Source organism: Saccopteryx bilineata, chromosome X (assembly GCF_036850765.1).
Source record: "Saccopteryx bilineata isolate mSacBil1 chromosome X, mSacBil1_pri_phased_curated, whole genome shotgun sequence".
Lineage (NCBI taxonomy): Eukaryota > Metazoa > Chordata > Mammalia > Chiroptera > Emballonuridae > Saccopteryx > Saccopteryx bilineata.
The window spans coordinates 59984083-60008298 of NC_089502.1; the positions used below are offsets into that span (position 1 = coordinate 59984083).

Below are 24216 nucleotides of genomic sequence, written 5' to 3' on the forward strand. Positions count from 1 at the left end.
TAGTGGTAGTCCACAAACTTCCTGTGATAGAGATCATGCACACTGACGTGGGAGAACTCACTTTTTTACTTTGAAGGCTGCAGCTTCCACATGCTGATAGTACTAAGTGCTACATGACGGGAAGAACTCACATGCTCTAGTGACTTGAAAAGCTTGATATACCATGTGACCACAGTTCCAACAGGTCCAGAAAGTCGGAGCTCAGGTGATGACATGACTAGTAGCTCTGGGCTTTTCACATCACTACAGCGTCCACATGATGATAGTCCACATGACCACAACTTTAGCAACTACAAAATATACATTTCTTTCAAGTGCTAAGGGAACACTGCAGAGCAGAGCACATGTTGTCACAAAGCAAGTGTTAACAAATTTAAGAAGATAGCAAACATACCAAGTATCTTCCAAACACAATAGAGTGAAACAAAGAATCAATAGCAGAAATGGCCTAAAGATACATAACAATAAAAAATTTTAATTAAAAATAAAAAAAAAATCAGTAGCAGAAAGAAACCTAGAAAATTCATAAATAGATAAAAATAAAACCACACAATTTTTCACATCTAATGATTCAAAGAATGACTCAAAAGGCAAATATCTGGAGATAAATGAAAAGGAAAGCCCAGTATACTAAAATGTATGGGATGCAACAAAAGCAGTACTAACAGGAAGTTTATAGGGAAAAAACATTTACACTAAAAAAGTAAGAACTCAAATAAATAAACTAGCCTTATAATTCAAGGAAATATAAAACGAAGAACAAACTGAAGAGTACACATGATTAAGCTAGGTTGACTATAGATGCAGCTTAAGGCAAAATGTGAGCAAAACCCAAATACATGGCACATTTGTCTATATGATATAAAACATCTTTATTAAAAGTTTACATTTTTATTTTGCTATTTTGTTTTCAAATCCTTGTATTTGTAGACTGAATTCTTACTGTAGCCTGACCAGGTGGTGGCGCAGTACATAGAGCATGGGCATGGGACGCTGAGGATCAAGTTCCAAATTTGATCACTGGCTTGAGCACAGGCTCATCCAGCTTGAATGCGGGCTCACCAACTTGAGCATGGGATCATAGGCATAACCCATGGTTGTGGGCTTGAGGCCAAAGGTTGCAGGCTTGAAACTAAGGGTTGCTCACTTGAGTCCAAGGTCTCCAGCTAGAGCAAGGAGTCCCTTGCTCTGCTGTAGCCTCCCAGTCAAGGCACATATGAGAAAGCAATCAATAAACAACTAAGGTGCCACAAGGAAGAATGAATGCTTCTCATATCTCTCCCTTCCTGTCTGTCTGCCCCTGCTTATCCCTTTTTCTGTGCTTAAAAAATTAAAAAAAAAGATTAAAAATTTCTTTCACATGCATATGTTGTGTTTAAGAGAACTTTTCCTGTTAATATATTTATGAGAATTTGCATTAATGGAAGGTGTTATTCATTTTTAGTGCATTAGAAGACTGACTTTCTTTTAAAGCCAAGAGCTTGTAACGATATTCCATTTTGCAATTTAATGACACTATAAAGAAAAGGCCAAGAGAAACGTCTGAAGATGATCCAGCTTCAGTTGGGAGAAGCTATCCAAAAGACTAGCCCTGGGGATGTGGATCATCATGAAATTAACCTGTTTACTCATTTCCATTAGTAGGTAAGGAACTGAAAGCGGTTCCTTGTCCAGTGATGTAAGCTCACCTCTTGGAAGAATTCTAGCTCCAGCTTTCCAAGGATCTCCTCAAGGCTGTAGAATGGCATGGGATGAGTAATGACTTCTATCCTATATCAGAGACACAGAAGCCCTGGTGCTTCTAAATATCTGATATACGCAAAAAGGAAACACAGAAAAGTGTAAAACCTTAAATAAGCGACATACAAAATTGTCCATGTATATTTCCACAGTTTCTAAGTTATACTGAGGCCCTTGCCTTAGGACTTGGCCATGAGTTGGTCTGCACCTCTCTCTTCAGTGTCTGAGTAATGACTGTGGTTACAAATGAAGGTCTCACTTCAAACCTCTTCTTTGGAGTTTTTAAGTCATAAGTTAACGTCAATCCCTGAAACTTTGACTTCTTGTGAGGAAACAAGGGGATGGTTTGCGATATTGATTTTAGGTTAAGTGCAGCAAAGAAACTATAAGATCAGTAGTCAGTGGAACTTTGGTCCCCTTTCCCACCAACTCATTGCCCATCCCTGTAGTGACCATCCTCCATCCACTTTATCTTTTTTTTTTTTTTTGACAGAGACAGAGAAAGTCAGAGAAAGGGACAGATAGGGACAGACAGACAGGAAGAGAGAGAGATGAGAAGCATCCATTCCTCATTGTAGCTCCTTAGTTGTACAGTGTTTGCTTTTTCATATGTACCTTGACCAGGAGGCTAGAGCAGAGCAAGTGACCCCTTGCTCAAGCCGGTGACCTCGGGGTGTCAAACCTGGGCTTTCCACATCCCTCTCTGATACTCTATCCACTGTCCCATCGCCTATTCAGGCCACAATATCCTTTTAAATTTTCCTCAGCATCTCTTCCAGACCAGCTACTGCCAAGAACATTAATACTTTTAGACACGTCAACTTAATATTTAGTTTTAAGCTACATCAGATCCTTTTTTCTCTAAAGGATGCAAAACAATGGCTTAAAAGACTCTCAATGATTCCATGTTGTACCATGGATAGATTTGGGCACACGCTTTTATGCTATTTATTTATTTATTTATTTATTTACAGATAGGTGGGGAGAGAGGTACAGGAACACTGAGCTGTTCTTGTATGTGCCCTGACCTGGGAATCGAACCAGTAACCTCTACACTGTGGGTAAACACTGCAAGTAACCAAGCTCTCCAAACAGGGCTTAATATTTTTTTCTTTTTGACACGGAGTGAGAAAGAGAGAGTGGAAGGGAAAAGGAAGCATTCATTTGTTGTTCACTCATTGGTTTTCTATTCCCCCTGGTTCCAGATCACTTTCTTTAGGTTGAGGGCATTCAGAAGAGACCCTACAGATTTCTTCCAGGGCACGTGCGGCTGAGCGTTCCACAGTCAGCACACTCTGCATTGCATGACCTAAGAGACTGAAGGAATCTTGTCTGTTCCTAACCATTGTGAGAAAAGAGCAAACTCAGAGAGTATCTTCACAGTGCTCAGATTTTTTCCTGGGTCAGGCCAGATCAACCCTTCACAGTGGTGAACTCAGGAGAGAACCTCAATGTCCTCTCCTACGCCTCTCTCCATCCTGCAGTTATTGACTAGAAATCTATAGTTATTTCTCTGCCTATGCCATCCCTTAGTAGTCTAGGCCCTGCACTAGGTAATTTACATGTGGATCATTGCATTGGTTAATTTTATGTGTTGATCTGACAGAGTCACAGGGCGCAGAGATATTTTGATTAAATGTTATTTCTGGATGTGTCTGTGGGGATGTTTCTGGGTGAAGTGAATGTTTGCTATACTAACTGAATAATGCATATTTTGCTCTCCAATGGGGGTTGGCATCTCTCAATTGGTGGAGTGCCTTAATAGAACAAAAATGCAGAAAGATATGCTCTCTTTCTGCTGGGGCATTACACTAAGACAATGGTATACTGCTGCCCTAGAAGTAGAAATTACATCAGCATTCTTGGTTCTCAAGCTTTCAGAAAGATTTGGACAGGAACGTATGCAGTCAGTCTCCTGGTTCTCAGATTTTTAGACTCAAAAAGGAACCACTCCAACAGTATCCCTAGGTCTCCAGTTTGCAGATAGAAGATGAGTGACTTTTAAGCATCCAATGATGTGTAAGCCAATTACTTATAACGAACTTCTTTATTTAGATCTCTCTCTATCCATTTGGCTGTCAGTCTGTCTGTTTATAGAATCTATTGATTTTGGTTCTATAGTCTAGAGAACCATGACTGATACAATTGTTAAGTAATAATTTTGTTTCTGTGTTTGCCTGGATTCAGAGAGTAAAAATTACTCCACATATAATTTATTAGCTTTTCCTCAGAATAAACATTATGATTAGGAAGGTCATTTTAATGAAAACCCCTTGACATCCAAACATTTATCCAAGTTCTTTTGGTAATAAAAGTCCATGTAATGAGGTTTTCTTTGCCCTCTTTCACAGAGCAGTGCTTTTAAAATAGTAATGGTCCTTTCCCACATGTTCAGACTATCCTTCCTCTTCACTCATTCCAGCATATTCATATTCACTAATTTGGTTTTGGTTCTAGTTCCCATTATAACAAAGAGATGAGAAAAACTTATCAATAGAGTAAAAAGAGATTTAAAAAATCCTCTCTTATGAAAAGAAATATTCTCTTATGAAGCTAGCAATATTGGACTCTAAACATTAGAAAAAGACAGTATGAGTATTGAAAATTATAGTACATGGGTATAATATAGATGCACAATTTCTAAATAAAATATTACCAAGATGAAATTAGAAATGTCTTGTAAAGGAATATGATCAGAAAGGATTTATTCCAGAAATGAAAGGGTCATAGAATATTCAAAAATTTATCAAACAACCTCTGATGATTTCTGGAAAATATAATACAAATGTTTTTCTTTTTCATTCTCAGCAGAAAGCTTCGTACAACGACGTATAGGAAGAAAAGAAAAAAAAGTAAGAAGTTTGAAAAAGGAGCATCAGATAAAAATGTAAGTGAAGTTTTGGAAGCTGGAAAACAGATAAATTAGTAGTAACTCCTGAACAGACCATAAGAGCTGAACACCAAGTCTTCAAGAAACAAATTGTAGAACCCTAAATGACTGGGAACTGGAAGAACAAAGTATGTTCCAATGCAGTGACCAGAGGGTCGGTCTGATTATTGGAGGACTCATGGGACCATGTTAGAAAGAGCATGTAATCTCCCCTATGTTTTGCACCATCTGAAGCAGTTAGAATTCCTACCTCAGGCACATCAACCCCAGTTTCCTTCACACCCTCCCTGTTTCACTAGTCCTCGTAACATCCATTGCACTTCATCCTACAAGGGTTTATTCTTCCTTTCTGTAGGTGTCAGGATAGGGGGAAGTTGGTAATGTTGATTTTAAAAATCAAGCTGCCCCCAAAAAACTGACCAGACCCATCTAGGTCTATTGCTTTAGGCCTGGTGAGATGCTGATCAGACACGCATGACAGAGGGGCCAGCACAGGACAGGAGAGAAAAGCAGCAGGCTCCTATTAGAATCCACCCAGTGCTTTTAAATCCTGTCCAAAGGAAACTGGAGCATCTGCTGCAGATGTGCTTGTGGCCAGTTTCTATCTTATCTCTCTGCTTCTTCAGAATCTTTCCATTTCTCTGAAGTTAAGCCCATATGAAAACATGTAACTTCTGCTGAAACAATGTGCAACAGTAGCAATTACCTTATGGAAGCAAGATGTCTTTGGGACATTAAGACGATGTTTGCTCTTGCCTCATCTTTGAGAGCAGGTCCTGAAATTCATCCCCACATTTCAGCCAATGATAAATGTAATTACAAAAATATTCAAAGTGTTTTTTATCGATATCCTCAGGGAAACAAAGGAAGTGGTTCCTTGGCATATTGCACTGCAAAATTTCTTCAATCTCTTTTCATTGGACAGATTTGCCCCCATTCCCTGCATCCTGATGAGAAGCTCCCATTCTTCCTGATCAATCTCTTTCTCCCCAAATCTCTGGTGTAAGTTGAGCCATTTACCCCTCTCTGCTTCTTATGACAGAATCCTCACATACGTCACCTTGTTCAGCACATAGAGAATTGTTCTTGCAAGACTTTAGTTGTTCATTGACTGCTTTCTCATATGTGCCTTGGCCGTGGGCCTCTGGCAGGCTGAGAAACCCCTTGCTCAAGCCAGCAACCTTGGGTCCAAGGTAGTGACCTTTTGCTCAAACCAGATGAGCCCTAGATCAAGCTGGTGACCTCGGGGTCTCGAACCTGGATCCTCTGCATCCCAGTCCAACGCTCTATCAACTGTACCACTGCCTGGTCAGGTGAGGATCGTTCTTTATACCCCTATTCTTTAAAGTATTGGACAGTTATATATTGTATATAATAAAGGTTTTTCACATTGCCACTTTGATTTTCTCATTACTTTTTCATAACCTCAGATACAGCTCTTCCTCACCTCAGGAATTTTCAACACATGGCCCACAGTGTATCTTTTCAGCACATGGTGTGGGCTGGAGCTTTGTTTCCTGTCTCTAGCCACCATTTCCGCAAGTCCCTCTTTTGCTCGTGAACTATCAAGGATGTGATTTGCTGCCTAGATGTGGCCAGATCAGAGCTGTTTGTCTACAATCTGTTCTTGTACTCCAGTTTTTAAAAAGGGTTAGGGTGGGGCTGTGTTCAATGGGTCTTCTGTACAAAAGGCATGGGTGTGTGGGTAGCCATGTTTCTTAAGTTCATTCCTAAGACCCCCAGAGAGTAAACATTCAGGGGTCTGCTTCCTGATTTGTGAAATGTAGAAGAGAGAATATAGTTTTTCAGGCAATTTGGGGGAATGAATGTATAGCTTTATTCTTTTATCTAATCAGTGATTATTTAAAAATATTTTTGGTGTATAAATTATGCAACTTTTTATGACATATGGAACAACATATGGAAACACCCATTATTCCCTAATCAGTATAAGGATAATGTGCATATCAATTAACTACTCTCAAAATTTCTCATTCCCTTTCTAATTCCTCTCACTTCCTGTTGTACCCCTCCACTATTCCCAAACAACCACTGATTTGTTTTCTGTTGCTAAAATTCAGTTTGCATGTTTTAGATTTCTATATAAATGGAAGGAGTTGTGTGGAGTTGTGGAGCTAAAACGTCTTACCAGACTTGCCAAGTATTCGGCCTCAAAGGGTAGGCCTTTATACCTTATGTCCATCAATGAAAAACACCACAGGGAGTGCATGACTATGGGCAAGACAGCTGTCTGCAGCTGAGGTTACCCCTGAAACCATTGACAGCTGAAGGCTTCATGCTGTCGATGCCAGCAGGGTGGGCGACTAGTCCATCCTTGAAGGGGACACCTAAGGAGCATGACTCTGTGTTCATCACAGACTACCTTATTTTCTGATTGGATCCATTTCTTCACATATCTCCAAGGAGCAAATTCTCTAAAATCTGGAAAGTCTGCTTTACGGCAAGACACTCAGAAGATGAAAATCATGCTACAGATGATCTTGCAGTCACAACTAATATCTCCTTCTTCCACTGTCCATTCGAGATTCCCTTTAAATTCAGTATGAGTGGCATTATCCACACTCTCATTCCTGATCACCTTAACTTTCCCTGGATTGGGTTTCTCCTTTGTCCTTCTGCTGTCAAACTTGACAGGAGTGTACCAAAAGCACTCAAAGGATCAATTTGAAACCTAGGATTTGTTTCTCAATGTGTAATATTATCCTTACTCTCTCCTGATGATCAGAGTCCATTATCTCTGCCAAGAGGCCGCATCTTCTTTCTGAAGGATGATTGGTGGATACAGGAGGACAAAGTGCAAAGTGTCATTTGCAGCTTATGCTTCCACACCCCAAAGTTCTAGGAGCCACACACCCAAATTTACCACCCACGGCAAGTGGAATGATGGCATGTGCGGTGTCTCCCACTCATACCCCTTGTTTCTTAGATCCATGTAGTATTCCTTTTGAGAACCAGAACCATGCAAAGGTCTTTTACTCATGGTGTATAGTGAATCTTACAGGATGACTAGTAATGTTACTAAAATATTAGCTGCAAGCAAAACTTTACCTGGGCATTTCACTATCCATTCCAATCCTCTATTAAGTAGCAGCTTTTGGGTGGAACAAAATGCCATATGACCACTGGACTCTATGTCCCCTGGTTCATTTCCATACATTGTTGCTGTATGGTCTACTCATCAGATATTTTTTCTGGGAATCTCCTGACAGTGAATAAAGCACTGTGTATGCTCTCAGATAAAGGTCATGGCTGAAGTCGTGCAGGCAAACAATTACCTGAGGTATATGTATATTCATCTAAATGATTGACCTTATCCGGGTGAAAAAGTCCAATCTATTTAACTATTCTCCATATTTTCTGCTCATCATCAGTTTCTATGATTTATCTCCAGTGCCTCTCATATCATCGATAAGCAATAGATGTGTTGAATGAATGAGTGAATAAATGAATGACATAGATTTAATATACGTATGTTAAGTTGTGGCAAGCCAGACACATTCTGGGGCAGGAGATTTGGAAGGATGGTGGAGCAAGCTGGAGTGTCATAGAAGAAGCACTTTTGTTTGGAACTGCAAAAATTATGGATAGAAAATTGAGTAGAAAAGACACGATAATTGAGGGTGTGTTTCTAGCTGCCTTGGGTGTACAAGCATAACATATATTTTATACTAATTCTCTATCTTTCTGAGTAAGAGAATCCTAAATATGTTTGGGATTTTAATGTTCCCAATAAACGTCCACATCTGTAGCCCCCTTTTCAGCTAGGTGTGGCCATATGTCCAAGAGCTGCTCAATCTGGTGATTGCAGAAGTAGTATATGGTACTTCCAGGAGGGCAGGTAAAAGGTAGCTCAATTTCTCAGATCAAGTTATCTCTCACACCATCTCTTGTGAACTGAATCATGTCCCACCAAATTCATATGTTGAAGCTCTAGTTTGCAGTATCTAAGGATGTGCCTATTTAAAGATAGGGCCTTTAAAGAGTTGATTAAATTAAAAGGAGACCATTAAGGTGGGTCCTAATCCTATCGGATTGGTTTTCGTTTAAGAAGAGTGTAGGGCCAGTAGTCATGGCCGCCATTGTGGCCATGCAGGTTCTCCTGGGATTCGGGCAGATGGTAAAGAAAGAGTGGAGCAAACAAATGGTGGGCCATTCCTTTATTAAAGCCTCGCACCAGCCGACGAGCAACCACACAAGGAAAACACTTTCCTTTCACTCAGGGTTCCCAAAGCCACTGACACATTCTCTGGTTCCACAACCAGGAGAACCTTCTCAGGTTTCTCCTAAAATCAAAGGCCTCTCCAGTCTCAGCAGAGCTCACAAAGCCCCTCACCTCTGGTTTCCCATCTGCACACCTTCTCTCTCTCTGCACAAATTGGCTTCTTCTTCAGCACTCTGCATTCTCTCTGCTCTCACTTTGCAAACATGGTTTCACTCTCTTCTCCTTCTTTTCTCTCTCCATCTTATCCTTTGATTCTAGGAGGAACCAGAGAAAAATCTCCTGGTTGTGGAACCGGAGAATGTGTCAGGGATCTGGGCGCTCTGAATGAGTGAAAGGGAAGTAAGTATTTTCCCTGTGTGTTTGCTTATAGGCCGGTGCAAGGCCTGAATAAAGGAATGGCCCATCAGTTTTTGGCCCCACTGTTTCTTTACCGTCTGCCCGAATTCAATGGGAACCTGCATGTGCATGGCCATAGAATGAGTTTAGGACACACAGGGATACCAGGACTGCATATACAAGAGAGTTGACCATGTGGAGAAGGCGTAAGAGGGTGGCCATCTGGATGCCAAGGAGAGAGGCTGCAGGAGAAACCAAACCAGTGGACTTGCAATTTCCAGAAATGTGAGAAATAAATTTCTGTCGATTAAGCCACTCAGTCTGTGCTATCTTGTTATGGCAGATCCAGAAAAGTAATTCAAATCAGAGATGGCTTTCAATTTTGGCAGGTCATTGGATATACTCACAACTGGAACTCACTCTAGAGATTCTGATTCAATTACTTCAAGATGGAGATGAGAGGGCATTTTAATGGATTCTCAGTATTGAAACCCACATGTCTAGGAGAATAATTTTCTCGACCCTATGGAGCGGCATGTGAGTAATGCATCTAGCATCACTTAGAAGATATTTTCTCACATATATCCCTCCTTCCACAGTTTTCGCCCCAGCCATAGCTCCTTTCTTTTCCTGCTCTATCCTGATCCCCACGGATGGACCTAGAGGTTTCTCCATTAGTCCCATTCCAAGTCCAAGATCAATCTTAACTCAGAATACATTAAGCTGTTTCAGCACCATTCTTCCCTCCCAGCTAAGAAAAGTGAGTGTAAAGAGACCTTATTTTCTCTTATTCTGCCCATTAGCCTGAGCCAGCACAGCTCTCTAGAACTACATCCGGCCACTTAACCCAACTAGAAGATGAGTAGAAAAGAAGACTAAACAACTTACAGATGGTAAATTGTTACATAAAAAGATACTCACCTTCTTTAGCCTTCATGGAAATTCAAACTAAACATACAAAGAAGCATTCAAGACACTTGTCAGAATGGCTAGAAAACATTAACACCGAATGCAGGCAAAGCTATGGCTAAAGTGAGTCAGGCTTGCATTGCTAATGGGAATGCAAAATGGTAAAGGCAATCTGCAAAACAATTTGCCAGTTTCTTTCAAAACTAAACATGCAGTTACCACATGATAGAGCAATTACACAATGGACAATTCACCCATAGAAGTGAAAATTTGTGTTCATGGAAAAACCTGTACACGAATCTTGCTAACAATTTCATTCGCAATAGTTAAAAAGTGAAAACAACCCAGATGTCTTTTGACAGGTGAATGGTTAAAGAAACCGTAGTATATTCATGCCATAGCACACACTCAGCAATAAAAAAAGGAGACTATCAATACACTTAACTTGCATGGCACTCAGGGGAGTTATGCCGAGTGAAAGCAATCCATTCCAAAAGGTTGCACACTAGAGGATTCCAAGTAGATGACATTTTGGGAATCACAAGAGGTTTTGAAACAGGTGAGAAATGTGGTGCTGTGGAGAAGCTGTACTTTGGTTTAAAGGGTAACATGAGGGAGACCTGTGGCGATGGAACAGTTTTGTATCTTGTTTGTGGTGAGAGTGACAGAATCTACAGAACTGGACAGAGTGCCTGGAAATGAGTGCATGTAAAACTGGTGAAATCTCTGTTAGCTCTGTGGGCTGTACCAAGGGCCATTTCCTAGTTTGATATCTCACAACAGTAATGCAAGATGTTATCATTGGGAGAAGCTGAGTGGAGGATGTACATGACCTGTTTGCATATTTCTTGAAACGTTTTGTAAATTGATAATTATTTCCCAATAAAAAATTTAGAAACTAATCAAGAATCATGGGGAGAAATAGAATTAGGTTCACAATGCTAAAAACTTTACCAGTGACATTTTAAAAAATAAGAAGCTAATAAAAAGGTTAGAATGACTTTAGACCAGTTAAATGGGTACGAAGTCCATAAATACTACAATAAGGATAGCATACTACTTGATAAAGATGGCAAGTTTGTTTACAGAAGTGAGTGTCATAGCTTGCGAGTTACTATGAAGTGATGGAGAGAAGGTTACCAAGATACAGGGAGCAAAGCTTCGATTTTAAGGGAGTCCAGGAAGGAAGACCCAGCTCTATAATTTTCAAGCACTGTGAAGGCCAACTTACACCATACACAAGAATAAATTCAAGGTGATGGGTATGCAACATAATTGAATGACAAGATAACCTAGACATGTTTTCTTTGAATATATGTACCCTGATTTATTAATGTCACCCCATTAACATTAATAAAAATTTACTTAAATTAAAAATAAATAAATAAATTAAAGATTTAATGTAAGTCACAAAACCACAAAATCCTAGAAGACAACATAGGTAGTAAAATCTCACACATTTCTTGTTCCAGTGCGTTGGCTAACATATTTTGTTGGGCAAGGGAAAAAAAGGAAAAAGAAACAAATGAGACTACATTAAATTAAAAAGCTTTTGCACAGCAAAAAAAACAACAACAAAACAAAAAACAAAAACAAAAACAAAAAAAAACATCAACAAAATGAAAAGGCTACCAACTGATACATCTGGTAAAGGATTAATATCCAGTATAGATAAGGAACATATACAACTCAACACCAAGAAAACAAGCATTTCAATGAAAAGATGGGCAATGGATCTTAATAGATACTTCTTCAAGAATACAGACAGATGGCCAATAGACATACAAAGAGATACTCAATTTCACTAATCATCAGAGAGATGCAAATTAAAACCTCAATGAGATATCACCTCATGCCTGTCAGAATGGCTATCAGGAATAAATCGAAAAACAAGTGCTGGCGAAGGTGCAGAGAAAAGGGAATCCTCGTGTATTGCCGGTGGGAATGCAGGTTGGGGCAGCCACTGTGGAAAGCAACATGGAGTTCCTCAAAAGATTAAAAATGGAACTGCCTTAGGACCCAGCAATTCCACTTCTGGGAATATATCCGAAGAAAACTGAGATAGTAATTCCTAAGAATATATGCACCCTTACGTTCATTGCCACATTATTTATAATAGCCAAGATTTGGAACCAGCCCAAGTGTCCATCAATGGGCGAGTGGATAAAACAGCTGTGGTACATTTACCCAATGGAATACCATGCAGCAGTATAAAAAGAAGGAAATCTTACTTTTTATGATGGCGCGTGTGGACCTGTAGAACATTATGCTAAGTGAAATAAGCCAGTCAGAGCAAGACAAATACCATATGACGTCATTTATATGTAGTACAAAATGAGCAAAATAACTTAACAAACAAAATAAAAACAGAAGCATGAGTATATAGAACAGCTGATAGTTGTCACAGGTGAGGTGGGTTGGAGGTCTGCCTGAAAAGTGGTGAAGGGATTAAGCAACAACATTAACACACAGAGAGAAAGAGATAACGATATGCGTATCTATGTATCTGTATCTCACATAGACACAGACAACAGTGTGGTGACAGCCAGTGCAAAAGGGAGCGGAGGCTCGGTAGAGGCGGCCAAAGGGGGTTGATTGGGGATGAAAAGAGATCATGGTTTCGGCGATGGGCACACGATTCAATATGCAGATATTTGGTTGAGTGTACACTTGAAACCTGTATGGATTTGTTTACCAGTATCACCCTAACCTATTTAAGAAAAAATAAATAAATGCTAGAGACTTCCATGAATGAAGGGGCAGACTGTATCTTGTGGTCCCTGCGCCGTTGGTTCATGGTGGGGACAGGGAATAGCAATCCAAGACACAAAACATACAATGTGCAATGTAACTCTTTAATATAAAAATAAACAAGGATCATGAGTGGGAAAAAGACAGAACAACTGGCAGGCTTCAAGGTAAACTTTGGCTTCCTGGTCAGTCGGGCTCCAACCTTAGTTACAGATGTGGCCTCGGGTTGGAGGAGAGATATAACAAATATGATGAGCATTAAAATGAGAACACCCAAGGGCCCCTTTCCCAGGCTACTTTTATAAGATCCTAGGTCACCACATGAAGGCCTCCTCTGGCATCCTGCCCTTCATCTAGAGAAAGTCAAGAGAGAGCATTGGGAAGACATCAGAGCTAGGAGCATTGGGACTCATCCCTCGGACACCTGACTTCTGTTCACTTAGCCTGGCTGAAAGCCTGCAGACCATTTCCTTTTCTCTCTGAAGTCTCAGACTTGCCTTTTTGGTGTGTAAAGAATTTTAAGTTCTGGTATCATCTCATCACTGTACTTAAAGCACCTGTGGTGAGGGAGGACGGAAAACCTCCCTTAGGCCCAAGGGTGAGGCCCTTTGACTACACAATGTCACTGATCAATCGATGCTACAGAAAGAACTTCCAAGTTTACCAGATGTATGCACCAGAATGACCAGTTGGTACTGCATGTGATGCTGAAAAAAAACAGTGAAAAGACAAATATCTATGGTTTACTAGAATTCAATTGTTTAATACACAAGTGTCAGCAGGAACAAGGTAGCCTAACATATACTGAGAGGAAATTATACAGGTGCTAATTGTTAATAAAGAAAAGAAGTTTCAAAACAGTAAGTACAGTAGGAAAAATGAGTTTTATAATATATTTCAATGTATTAGCATAAAATTAAGGTATTTTCCTCTGTTTTAAAGATTTTTATTTATTTATTTTTAGAAAGATAGGAGAGAGAGCAAGAGAGAGAGACAAAGAGAAGGGGGAGGAGCAGGAAGCATCAACTCCCATATGTGCCTTGACCAGGGAAGCCCTGGGTTTTGAACTGGCGATCTCAGCATTCACAGATCAATGTTTTATCCACTGCGCCACCACAGGTCAGGAAAAGTATTTTTCACATATGAACTTCACAAGAAAAAACAACAACAAATGGATCTAAAAATAACTGTGCCAGTTCCCACTATTCAATCCTCTGCTCCTCCCAGCTCCCTCCTGTCCCCATGCACACACATCACTCACTTCTGAGACAACTAGAGGCTCATCTGAGACAGGCTGAGAGTAATCTGTGCCATTTCCTGCTGCTCTTGAGAGAGGGTGGACCCTGAGCTGGAAGAAGGCATGGACGCTTGAATGGACAATGCACTCTGAGTCTCTGTGGAGGTGACATCCTTCACAAACAGCTCATCGTTCATAATTAACATACTGGAGAGAAAAAGGGTCTTCAGGCAACTGACAGATGGACAACCCGACACCAACAATCTGCTTCCACTGCCAACTCCTTCCATAGCCTGACTAAGCCTGCCCCCCTCATTCCTTGCTGGTAGCTCTGCCCTCCCACTGAGCTCACCCTAGGAGAGAGTACCTTTAACCCCATTGCACTTACTCTGCAAGACAGCCCAAGGGAGAGCACAGTCTAATCCCATTTTTTCAGAGAAAGACACAGAGAGTTCATGTGAGTTCCCAAAGGTATAATTCTAGTGAGTGCTGGGATCACAAAGATTCCAGCGTTCTAACTCGAAAGCCCATACTCTTAAACTTTATGCTGGAATGTTGCTTCGAAGTATTTGTAGGCTTTCTACAACAACGAAAAAACTCTGAGGACATGCACTGTCACATTCCCACACCCTGTACCCAGGCTGAACTGCGTGTTCCCACCCAGAGCATGGCACTCACCCAGAATTGCTGGCAAGGTTAACGATGAAGGTCCGAGTGAAGGCACGCACAGAACCCTGAGACTTGCCTTCAACTTCAAAAACAAACAACAAGACCCCATTAGTCACAAATGTTTTATATGCTCACACAGCATTCCCAAGTCAGGGTGTTGGGAATAGGAGGGGCGACAACAGGAGCAAACTGAGCCTACTATGTGCTGGACTCCGGGAATACCACTTCAAGTTTATTTCATTCAATTTTTCGTAGCTTCCTGAAAGGTGGATATTGTTAGCTCCATTTGCAAATGAGAAGAATGAGAGGTTCAGTAACGATTCCAAGTTCACACATTAAGAGTCGGAGATAACAACCACCAAACCTCATAGCTGATGCCCCCAACGCCCCAGCTGTGCAGGACTGACAGGCATGGATGCAGGTCAGACCAGGGAGTTTTGAGGGCAGCGTGGAGGCACGAGAACACAGGGAATAGGAAGGAAAGGGAAGGAACCAGGGAAGCCGTGAGAGTTCCGAAAGGGAGCCCAGCCAGGCACAGGAGCAGTGAGACATCAGAGGTGGGAACTCTACACACACTCACCTTCCTTGAACACCCCATAGATAGAGAAACAGAGCAGGTTTCCCTGAAAGAGAAGAGTGCAGGTGCTCAGTCACTGTCTACGTCACCACCCACCTGCATCTTTCTGGGCCTGCACGAGGGAGAAAGTGGTGCTCACCAAGCTGAGCCACATGTCCACCACAAAGGAGCTGGTGTCATGCTGAGTTTTGGGCAATCGACAGAGAGAGCAAACAATGTCACGTTTTGTATGTTTCAGCAGCTGAAAACACAGGTCTGTAGGGAAAGGACAGCAAAGGTCAGGGCTGTGACACTCTGGGCCCTAAGATTGACCCCTTCATGCCCCCTTTCCCTGCCCAATCGTCCCCATCCCACACGCACTGGGGTCCTTGATGTACTTCATATTCCTGTTATCCTTGAGGTACTCAAACAAGCTGCTTCTACGAGGGAAAAAATGAAACAAACTGGAGGTGGTGGTCAGACCAGTGTAGGTGTTTCGATGAGATGGTTGTTTTCTGTTGTAGGGGAACATTCTCCAAATCAGAGCCCAAGCTGTGATACTCACGGGGCTGGGTCCTCGGAGTTGAAGGGAATTGTCAGGGAGAAGCAGGCCTCATCATGATAAACATCTAGGAGACTCTGTCTGTCTCCAGAGTCATAGACTAAGTAATACCTGTGAGGGGACAAGGAGGAGAGTCTATGTCCACGGTCTGGGCCCCAAATGACACTTCAAGTATCTCATGAGTAGTCCTGTGCCAGGGTGGGCAGCTCTGTCCTAGCCTTCTCCATTCCTGGTGTCCCAGGGGTACTTACTGCTGCAGGAATTGCAGGACATGACTCTTCAGATGATCCGATCCTTTATACCTTTTCTGAAATCAAAGACATTGGAGACCATGTGGCTGATAAAACCTCTCTTGCAATACCCTCAATGTTGATCTCTCTACCTCACCTTACTGGGTGTTGCTAAGTGCTGTCCCTCAGTGTCAGCGGTAATTGCTGGGGGTAAATCCTGGCCATCCTGGAGAAGGGAAGAGTCAGTTAGCAGTGTAAAGCAGGGAGGTGGTCCTGGATGATTAGGGAAAAGAGTAGGCCCAGGAGATGGTGAAGGTCAGAGGTCAGGAGTAAAAGGCCCTCTAAATTTCATGAGCAAGATTACAGTGAGTGTCTGCATTATGAGGTGCTGGAAATCTCTACTGCTTTATGTAATTTGTGTGTGTGTTTGTGTATCTCTCTCTTCTTATCCTTCTTATAAATTTTCAGAGATAATTTGACTGTCTTTTTCAAAAATCCATGTCCCACAAAATAGATAAGGGTCTGAAGCAAACATGTAATCTATGTAAGACAGAAAGGTTTGAGGGCAGATCTGGAGGAGGACAATGCTACCAGGAGGATGAGGAATGTAGGCACTTACCAAGCGTAACAGCTCGGGGAAACATTTCCTGATGGCACTGTCCAAATCCAAAAACAGAAAGTAATGGTTGATAGTTTGGGTTGCAGCACTTCCGGTTAGTTAAAACACCGAGAGCATGAAGAGAAACAGGTGTTCTATCCACCCAGGAGCCCCCTTTGCCCTCCTCAGCCTCTGACATACAGAGTTCTGGGTCCACTTCTCTGTTGAGCCCTGACCATCTGCCATACGGAATCTCTGAAATACATCATCTCTGTCCACACCTTCACATTCCTATTCCCTCCCGTCCTTCTTCCCTCCCTCTCTCTCTTACGCACTCCCCCCCACCCTTCTCTCTGCCTCCCTCTCCATCCCCCTGGTTAGTTCCCGCCTATAGGTCTTGGTGCTTTTTCCACTGCCAGAGGACACAGCATTTGATCCCAGACTCTAGGGTAGAGATCGGGAACTTTTTTGGCTGAGAGAGCCATGAACGCCAATTACATATTTTAAAATGTAATTCCATGAGAGCCATACAATGACCTGTGTACGTTAAGCATTATCCAATAAAAATTTGGTGTTGTCCTGAAGGACAGCTGTGATTGGCTCCAGCCACCCACAACCATGAACATGAGCGGTAGAAAATGAATGGATTGTAATACATGAGAATATTTTATATTTTAATATTATTATTTTTTATTAAAGATTTGTCTGCAAGCCAGATGCAGCCATCTAAAGAACCACATCTGGCTCACGAGCCATAGGTTCCCGACCCTTGCCCTAGGGCTTCGTCCCCTTCCTTGTCTCCCTGCCTTCCTCCAGGTCCTCATCGAAGACTCCAGAAAGAAGAGACAATGGGGTGGGAACCCAGGGCTCTGCTATCACACTGGGGGTCCAGCACCCTGCCAGGACCAGGGCACACCCTGGGATGGCCCAAGGTGCTGGGGTAGGGAGGTGAGTGTGGGAGGCATCAGGGGGCAGGAGAGAAAGGGAGGGGGAAGAAGACAGAAAGGGAGTGAAGAGAGGAGCAGACATGGGGAGATGTAGAAGAGACAAAGGAGAAAAAGCAAGCAAAGCAAAGGGAAGCGAAGAAGCTCTACCATGGGGTGGGATCAGGGAAGTAGAGAGAAGGGGGCATGGCTCCCCTGAAGCAGCCCTGTCCTTCCTCTTCCTCTGCCTCTAGCTGGCCCTGGGTCTCCAGATAGGAATCGAAAACGTGCCCTTGTTGGCCTGAGCACCATGGCATGCTGGTGGAGTCTTTGTCACCTGTGGGAGCTCATTCTGAACTGAGCATAGGAAATACAGTGGCCACAGGTCAGGAGACCTTCCCCAGAAAGAGTTAAGGGTCAGCCCTCACCTCAGCATGGGGTTGGGAGTCTGTGGCCCCCTCCTTTGATCACTGCCTTCTCTCCTCATGGCCCCCATGCACATGTACCTGTCTTAGTTGTTCATTGCCTCAAATATCCCACCTGGCTCAGGCTACCCAGGGCTCCTCTGAGGGACTAGCAAGGGATATGACGTGTGGAGAGAAGGAGTGTCCCTGAGAGGACTGCCCTTCTGTCTCTCCTGCCCTCTGCCCTCTGCCTTCCACTGCTGCCTCGGGAGGCCCTGTGTTCAGTGATGGCGTCCCACTTCTGGCCCCATCTCAGGAAATGCTGGATTCTCCTAAGGATTGCCCATCCCAGGCATTGCACTGGAAAGAACAGATGTCTTGATGACAGTCACCTGGGGCCTGGGCCCTTGGTATGATGTGGAGATACCTCATGTTAACCTGGAAATCGAGTGGAGACCCTTTTGAAGGAAGGAAAGGAAGGCTTCTCCCACAGTAAGATAGGAACACTGGTATATTCTCAGAACCATGACTCTGTGGTGGAGGATGTTCCTTAGTTCGGGTCAGCGGTATCTGCCTTGAAACTCGACACTCTGAGTCCTGGTGAAGAGGGGGACCCCTGCGTCCTGGGGCACATTCTTGGATGCATGCTAGAGAAAACTAAATGCAGACTCGAGAACCAGCCCCCAGACCAGAACAGGTGAACAGGTCAGAGGACGGATAGGAGACTTCTAAGCACAGCCCGGGAATATAGAAATGGGAAGGTGGGGCTGTGATCCTCCCAGAGGACTAGGCTGTCTGTCACCTTTTGTGGTAGGGAACTGTCAGGGATAGTTCAGGCTGCTGAGGTGAATGGAACCGAGGAAGCTGACAGGGCTGATACTGACCTTATGTAGGAGGGCTGGTCTGGGAAGGTGCCACACAAAGGGTTCCCTTCCAGCCAGAGCTCTTTGAGCTTTAGGCCTTTGATCTTCTCCAACTCACAGGCTGAGTTCAGCTGAGGAATATGGGGAGGTAACTGAAAATAGTCTCAGGGGAAGAGGAACATCCAAGCCCCTGCCCACCATCAACACTCTGATATCCACTATCACCCACACTCGACCCAACTTTGATCTGTCCCTCTTCTCACCTCATTTTTGGACAGGTTCAGGATCTTGATTGTGGGAGCTATGTCTATAATGTCAGATAAGCCATCCAGCTGGTACAGCCTGTTCTTGCGCAAGTTCAAGGACAACAGCTTTGGGGAAGAAGAGTTAGAGTTACAGTTACTATGGCTTCAGAGACAAAAGTACCCTCTGTCCCATCTGCTGCACCAGCACTGGTCTAAGGCCTCACCTCGGGGAAACTCTTTTTAATGATCTGCAGGGTGGCCGCCATGCAGTTTCTCCGATTCAGGATTATATCAACATCATGGTCCACCAATTCTTCAAGAAGGCAAGAGTAGAAAATCACAAGAGTGAGAAGTATCTAGGATTAGCATCAACCCCTCTCGATGTTACCAACCCTAAGACTCCCTCCCCAGTGGAACCCTCTGTTCTCACTTGCCCTGGAATTACTTTTGTCAGATGTACCTTGGTCATAGCGGAGCAACTGGAGGTCAAGAGATTTCTGGGAGACATCATATCGTTTTCTTAAGATCAGCTGCAGAGGGACATAGAGAGACAGTTCTAAAGTTGTGCTGGTGACAGGGAAATCGGGTGCTGAAGTAGGGACAAGTTGGTGAGGGGGCAAACATGTATCCTTGAGAATGTTACCTTTAGGTTTTCTACTTTTTCTGGCTCCAACTTATACCGCACAGAGTGGGGTGCAGCAGAAGTAGTGACAAAGATCGGTATCTACAGGACGAAGACGTGAGGTAAGCACCAGGAATTCTAGTCCAATCAAACAGACTAGCTTTGCCTGTCCTTCTACTCCAGCATTAAGTACAGATAATGACCTCAACACAGACCTTTCGGTTCTCTTCATTATAAATCTTGTAGTTGATTTTCTTCAATGCAGAAGCAGCGCTAGCATCATGGATAAAGAACACTGCTCTGTTTTTCACATAGTGAAACTACAGCGGTTGAAGCAACAATAGTGTCAGAGGTCGGTAGCCCCACCTGAGCCACACCGCTCTCCCTTCCCTGTGCCCCCTCATCTGACTCCACCAGAATTTCTTACGTCCACTGGAGTCAAGGGAACTCTGCAATGGCTCTGGATTAAATTCATCAACGATGCCTTGTCATACTTTCTTCCGCAAGGAACCTAAAGGTGATAACAAAAGCATGGATACGGGACGGTCAACATGAAATAAAGGTGGAGAACAAACCCAACACAGTGCTCTTTTCCTACCTTCTACTGAGCTGCACAGGGCTTATAAAGAATGAACCACTGGCTTGATTTCTATTTTTGTGACAAACTTACTTTTTAAATCCATTATCTGTCCATTCAAAGCTCATACACAACTTAAGGTGTTAGACATTTTCCTCCTTTTATAAAGTTCCAGGAGATCCTATCTAGGACACACTATTTGCCACTCTGAGAAGTTTTCCAGAAACTCGACCCCCATCTCCCACACTCAGCTTGAGCCAAACTGAGACATCCAGTGTGGACATGTGCCATTTTCTTGACAGTTTTTTTTTACCTTTGCTTTTGGACAAACCTCCTTTGTTTTCTATAGTGATTCCTTGTACTGTTTCTCTGAATTTTCAAATAGATGAGTAAGAATATTAACTCTTAGTAATAAAAAGGACAGATCATAAACTACCTCCAGCAAATTACCAAGTGTCTCTTCATGAGACCAACATAAATCCATTCAACGTTTCTTTTTGCACACTCCATATATTTTTTCAAGACACTCACTGTGATCTTGAACCAACTCGGCAGGGTTTCATCTTGTCTGTTATCCTCCATTTCTCTCTTGGGATGTTTTCTGTTAGTCCACAGAGTAATATGGATTTTGCCTTCCTTGTCGCATATCACTCTTCTCTTGTCCTGTCCCATGGTATAGGGAGCACTGTGGAGAAGTGGAGAAAAGGAGGGTGGACATAAATGCTAAGAGTCTTCTATACTCCCCTTACCTCTCTGACACCAGGATTATAATCAGGATTACTCACCTATGATTTCAGTTATAGTGTTATTTATTTTCCCAGGGAAAGAAGATAAACAGAACCATAGAGTGAAACAGTTGTACAGTTCCATGGGTGGATACATGTAAACCAGACTGCCAGGTCACTTACTGTCTTAATTGGTACTTCTGGGCACCACTCATCCCCACATCTCTACCATCCTTCTGGAAGTATGATGGCCGAACTTCATATGCACTATGTTGATAACTACGATTCCTCCTTCCAAAATTATCTCGAAAAGAATTCCAAAATTTCATTCTTCCTCGAGGTGAGCAAATACCATGTCTGTCTTCTGAAACAAGGAACAAAAGTACAAATTTGGAGACACATCTATGTCCACTAACCATGTACCATGTCTCAGGTTAACACCACGGTAAGGCAAGCAACGTGCCAACCTGCCCTAAGAAAGAAACCCAACCCCACAAACCCCAGAAAGAAACTCCTCTCTTCAGAAAGAAGAGCCTTATCTGACAGATGGTGCCATCAAGTGAAAAATCGTGCAGGAGGAAACTGTGTTGTATCTTTAAACAAATAAAGCAGAATTTATAAGAACAGAGGCATATGTCGCCATGGATTAGACTGCATGTCAGCCATACTTCAGCAAGGAATGCGAATCTTGCCCCTCTCAGGGCTCTCTAACAACAACACTAGTACCTGGGAAGCAAATTCCCTCATGCTCCCCAAATCCAATCAGCTACCAAACCGATTCCAATAACACTCAGTAAGTTGTGGTTTCTTTGTCAGTGTAGTACAAGCTTTAATGTCAGGTGGAACAGAAGTAACAGCTTCCTAAACTGTGCCCCTCCCCCCCAGCCTTGTTCCCTTGTTCAGCTCTGTTTGAAATATCCAGAGTGAGCTTTCACTTTGCCCAGTCTGAAGTGCTTTTGAGTTCAAAGGGAACCTCTTTTGAACCTCAGCTCTCCTATAATAAAGATTGAGCTACAAATTGGAATGATGTCTCAAATACCATTTCCAAATCTCTAAGGATTCTTCTTTTCTCCTTGTATCATTAATTTCTAATTTGATCCCTTTACGGTCAGAGAACGTATTCTGTGTGATTTTATTTCTTTTTAAACTTGTGAAGATTTGATTGATGTCCCAATAGATAGTCTATCTTAGTGAATATAGATATTTGAAGAAAAACCATTGTACTCTGCTGCTGTTGCATGGAGTGTTCTATTTGGTGTGTAGATCCTATTAGTTTATTGTGTTATTCACATCTCCTATAAGCTGATGGCTCTCTAGTAATTCTGTCACTTGCTGAGAGAAGATGTTGAAGGCATCAACTCTCACTATGTACTTGGCTATTTCTCCTTTCAGCGCCATCAGTTTTTGTTTCAGGTACAACACTTTTTGGCTCTGGTTTTTTTGGCGCATACACCCTTAGGTCTGTTATGTCTCTCTGGTGGATTGTATTTTTTTTATCATTACATAATGCTTCTCTTAATAAATCTGTTCTTAATTTTCTAATTTATTGGAGTTTGAAGCCACGAGTATGCTCATAAAGTGACTGGTTGTATTGCACTATGTATTCACTCCTAGGAATGGTGTTTCTCTCCACCTTCTCCCCTACAAACAATCCGCCAACATATGTAATTTACCATGTGGAAAGACTTGGCAGTATTTTGGGTGCTACAGAAATAAGGAATTCTTCATCCTTTCTCCTATATATGGATTTACTAAGAGCATTTCATTTTTACCACATTCAACTGAAACAGTATAACAGCAGACAACAACACTAGTGGTTGGGGGGACAAGAGTACAGGAATGAGACTGTTAAAAACTAGCTTCCTTTGAAGTCTCATATGTAAGGTTCTCTAGGTTTCTGTGTTATATGTTTTATACATTAATTACCCAATATTTTCTCTGGGCCACTGTGAGTAAAATCATGTTCACTTCTGATCATTCCATGATGTACTGATGTCAACTAGGCCTCAGATAACCTCTTCTGGGGAGTCATTGTTCTCACTGTGTGGTCCGCTGTCAGGACAATCTTGTATCTCACAGCCTTTGAGACCTTCCATGTGTGGCACTGGAAGTGAACCTGAACCTGGGTGGAGCATGTGACCCATAAATAACATTTGCTTAGTCCCTAAAACTTGGAGGTAGCCTGAAGTGCTCTCCTTCTCTCACATGTCCCATCCCAGTGACCACAGAATTCACTGGGGCTCTGCCCCCAAATATATTCAGAATCTAGCCACTTCTCACCACCTCCATAACTATCCACCAAGGCCAAGACAGATGGTAAGGGGCAAGGATGAAAGCAGAGGGATAAGTTGGAAGGCAGTATAATTCAGGAGATACATATTTGGGCCTTAGCCAGAACGTAGGTCAAATCACTTCACATCTCTGCTCAAAACCATGGAACAATAGTTTGAAACCTATCAACATGTTATTAAAAACATGACTTTGCAATAACAAACTAGTAAACAACAATAACAACAAAGAGGGACCATATTGGTGACCTTTGGTGAATGCCAAGAAATCAACTTATTTTCATGAAAATCTATCCATGATAAGAAAAAAAATAAATATTAAAGGGAGGAGAAATGGTAGAGTCAGTATATGGTATATAAGAATAGCCACAGTCATTTTCGAAAAATGACACTACTTCATAAATAGTGTAGCCAAGAGGAGAGTGTAAAAGTAAGCTAGTTGACAGCTTTATCAATCTCCAGACTGACCAACTAAGTAAGCAAGAGAGGTGCCTAAACAGGACCAGAGCCCTTACTAATCAAGGTGATTCAGACACAAACTACCTTAGGCATGGCCTTGTTTTAGAAATCTCTCAGGAAAATGAACATGTGATAAAAACCACAATAGGACCCCAAATACACAGACACATATCCACTTACTGAATGAAGGTTTGCATCTTAGCACAATCCCTGTCTCACAGTCTTGCTACCAGAATCAAGAATGAAAAACAGGGATGGTATAAAGTAGCTAGTGCTTTTTCACCCAGGAATCCTAGGTTTCCTCTTAGGCTCCAATAGGTATTAGCTGATCCTTCCACAGAGAAATAATTGTGAGTACCCTTAAGACATCATATGCTTACATATGACCA

General features: G+C 42.4%; 1 protein-coding gene across 1 annotated transcript; it reads right to left on the reverse strand.

The window, feature by feature from the left end:
• Nucleotides 1–65: 65 nt before the first annotated feature.
• Nucleotides 66–23176, reverse strand: LOC136317676 (nuclear RNA export factor 2-like). The gene is given in 21 exon segments (XM_066250468.1): nt 66–290; nt 1689–1770; nt 14131–14313; nt 14785–14857; nt 15356–15398; nt 15492–15607; nt 15713–15771; nt 15897–16004; nt 16145–16200; nt 16281–16349; nt 16743–16779; nt 18933–19042; nt 19175–19282; nt 19381–19469; nt 19617–19686; nt 19800–19880; nt 19994–20098; nt 20206–20289; nt 20887–21040; nt 21264–21444; nt 23122–23176. Coding segments are annotated over 21 exon segments (2088 nt in total).
• Nucleotides 23177–24216: the final 1040 nt, after the last annotated feature.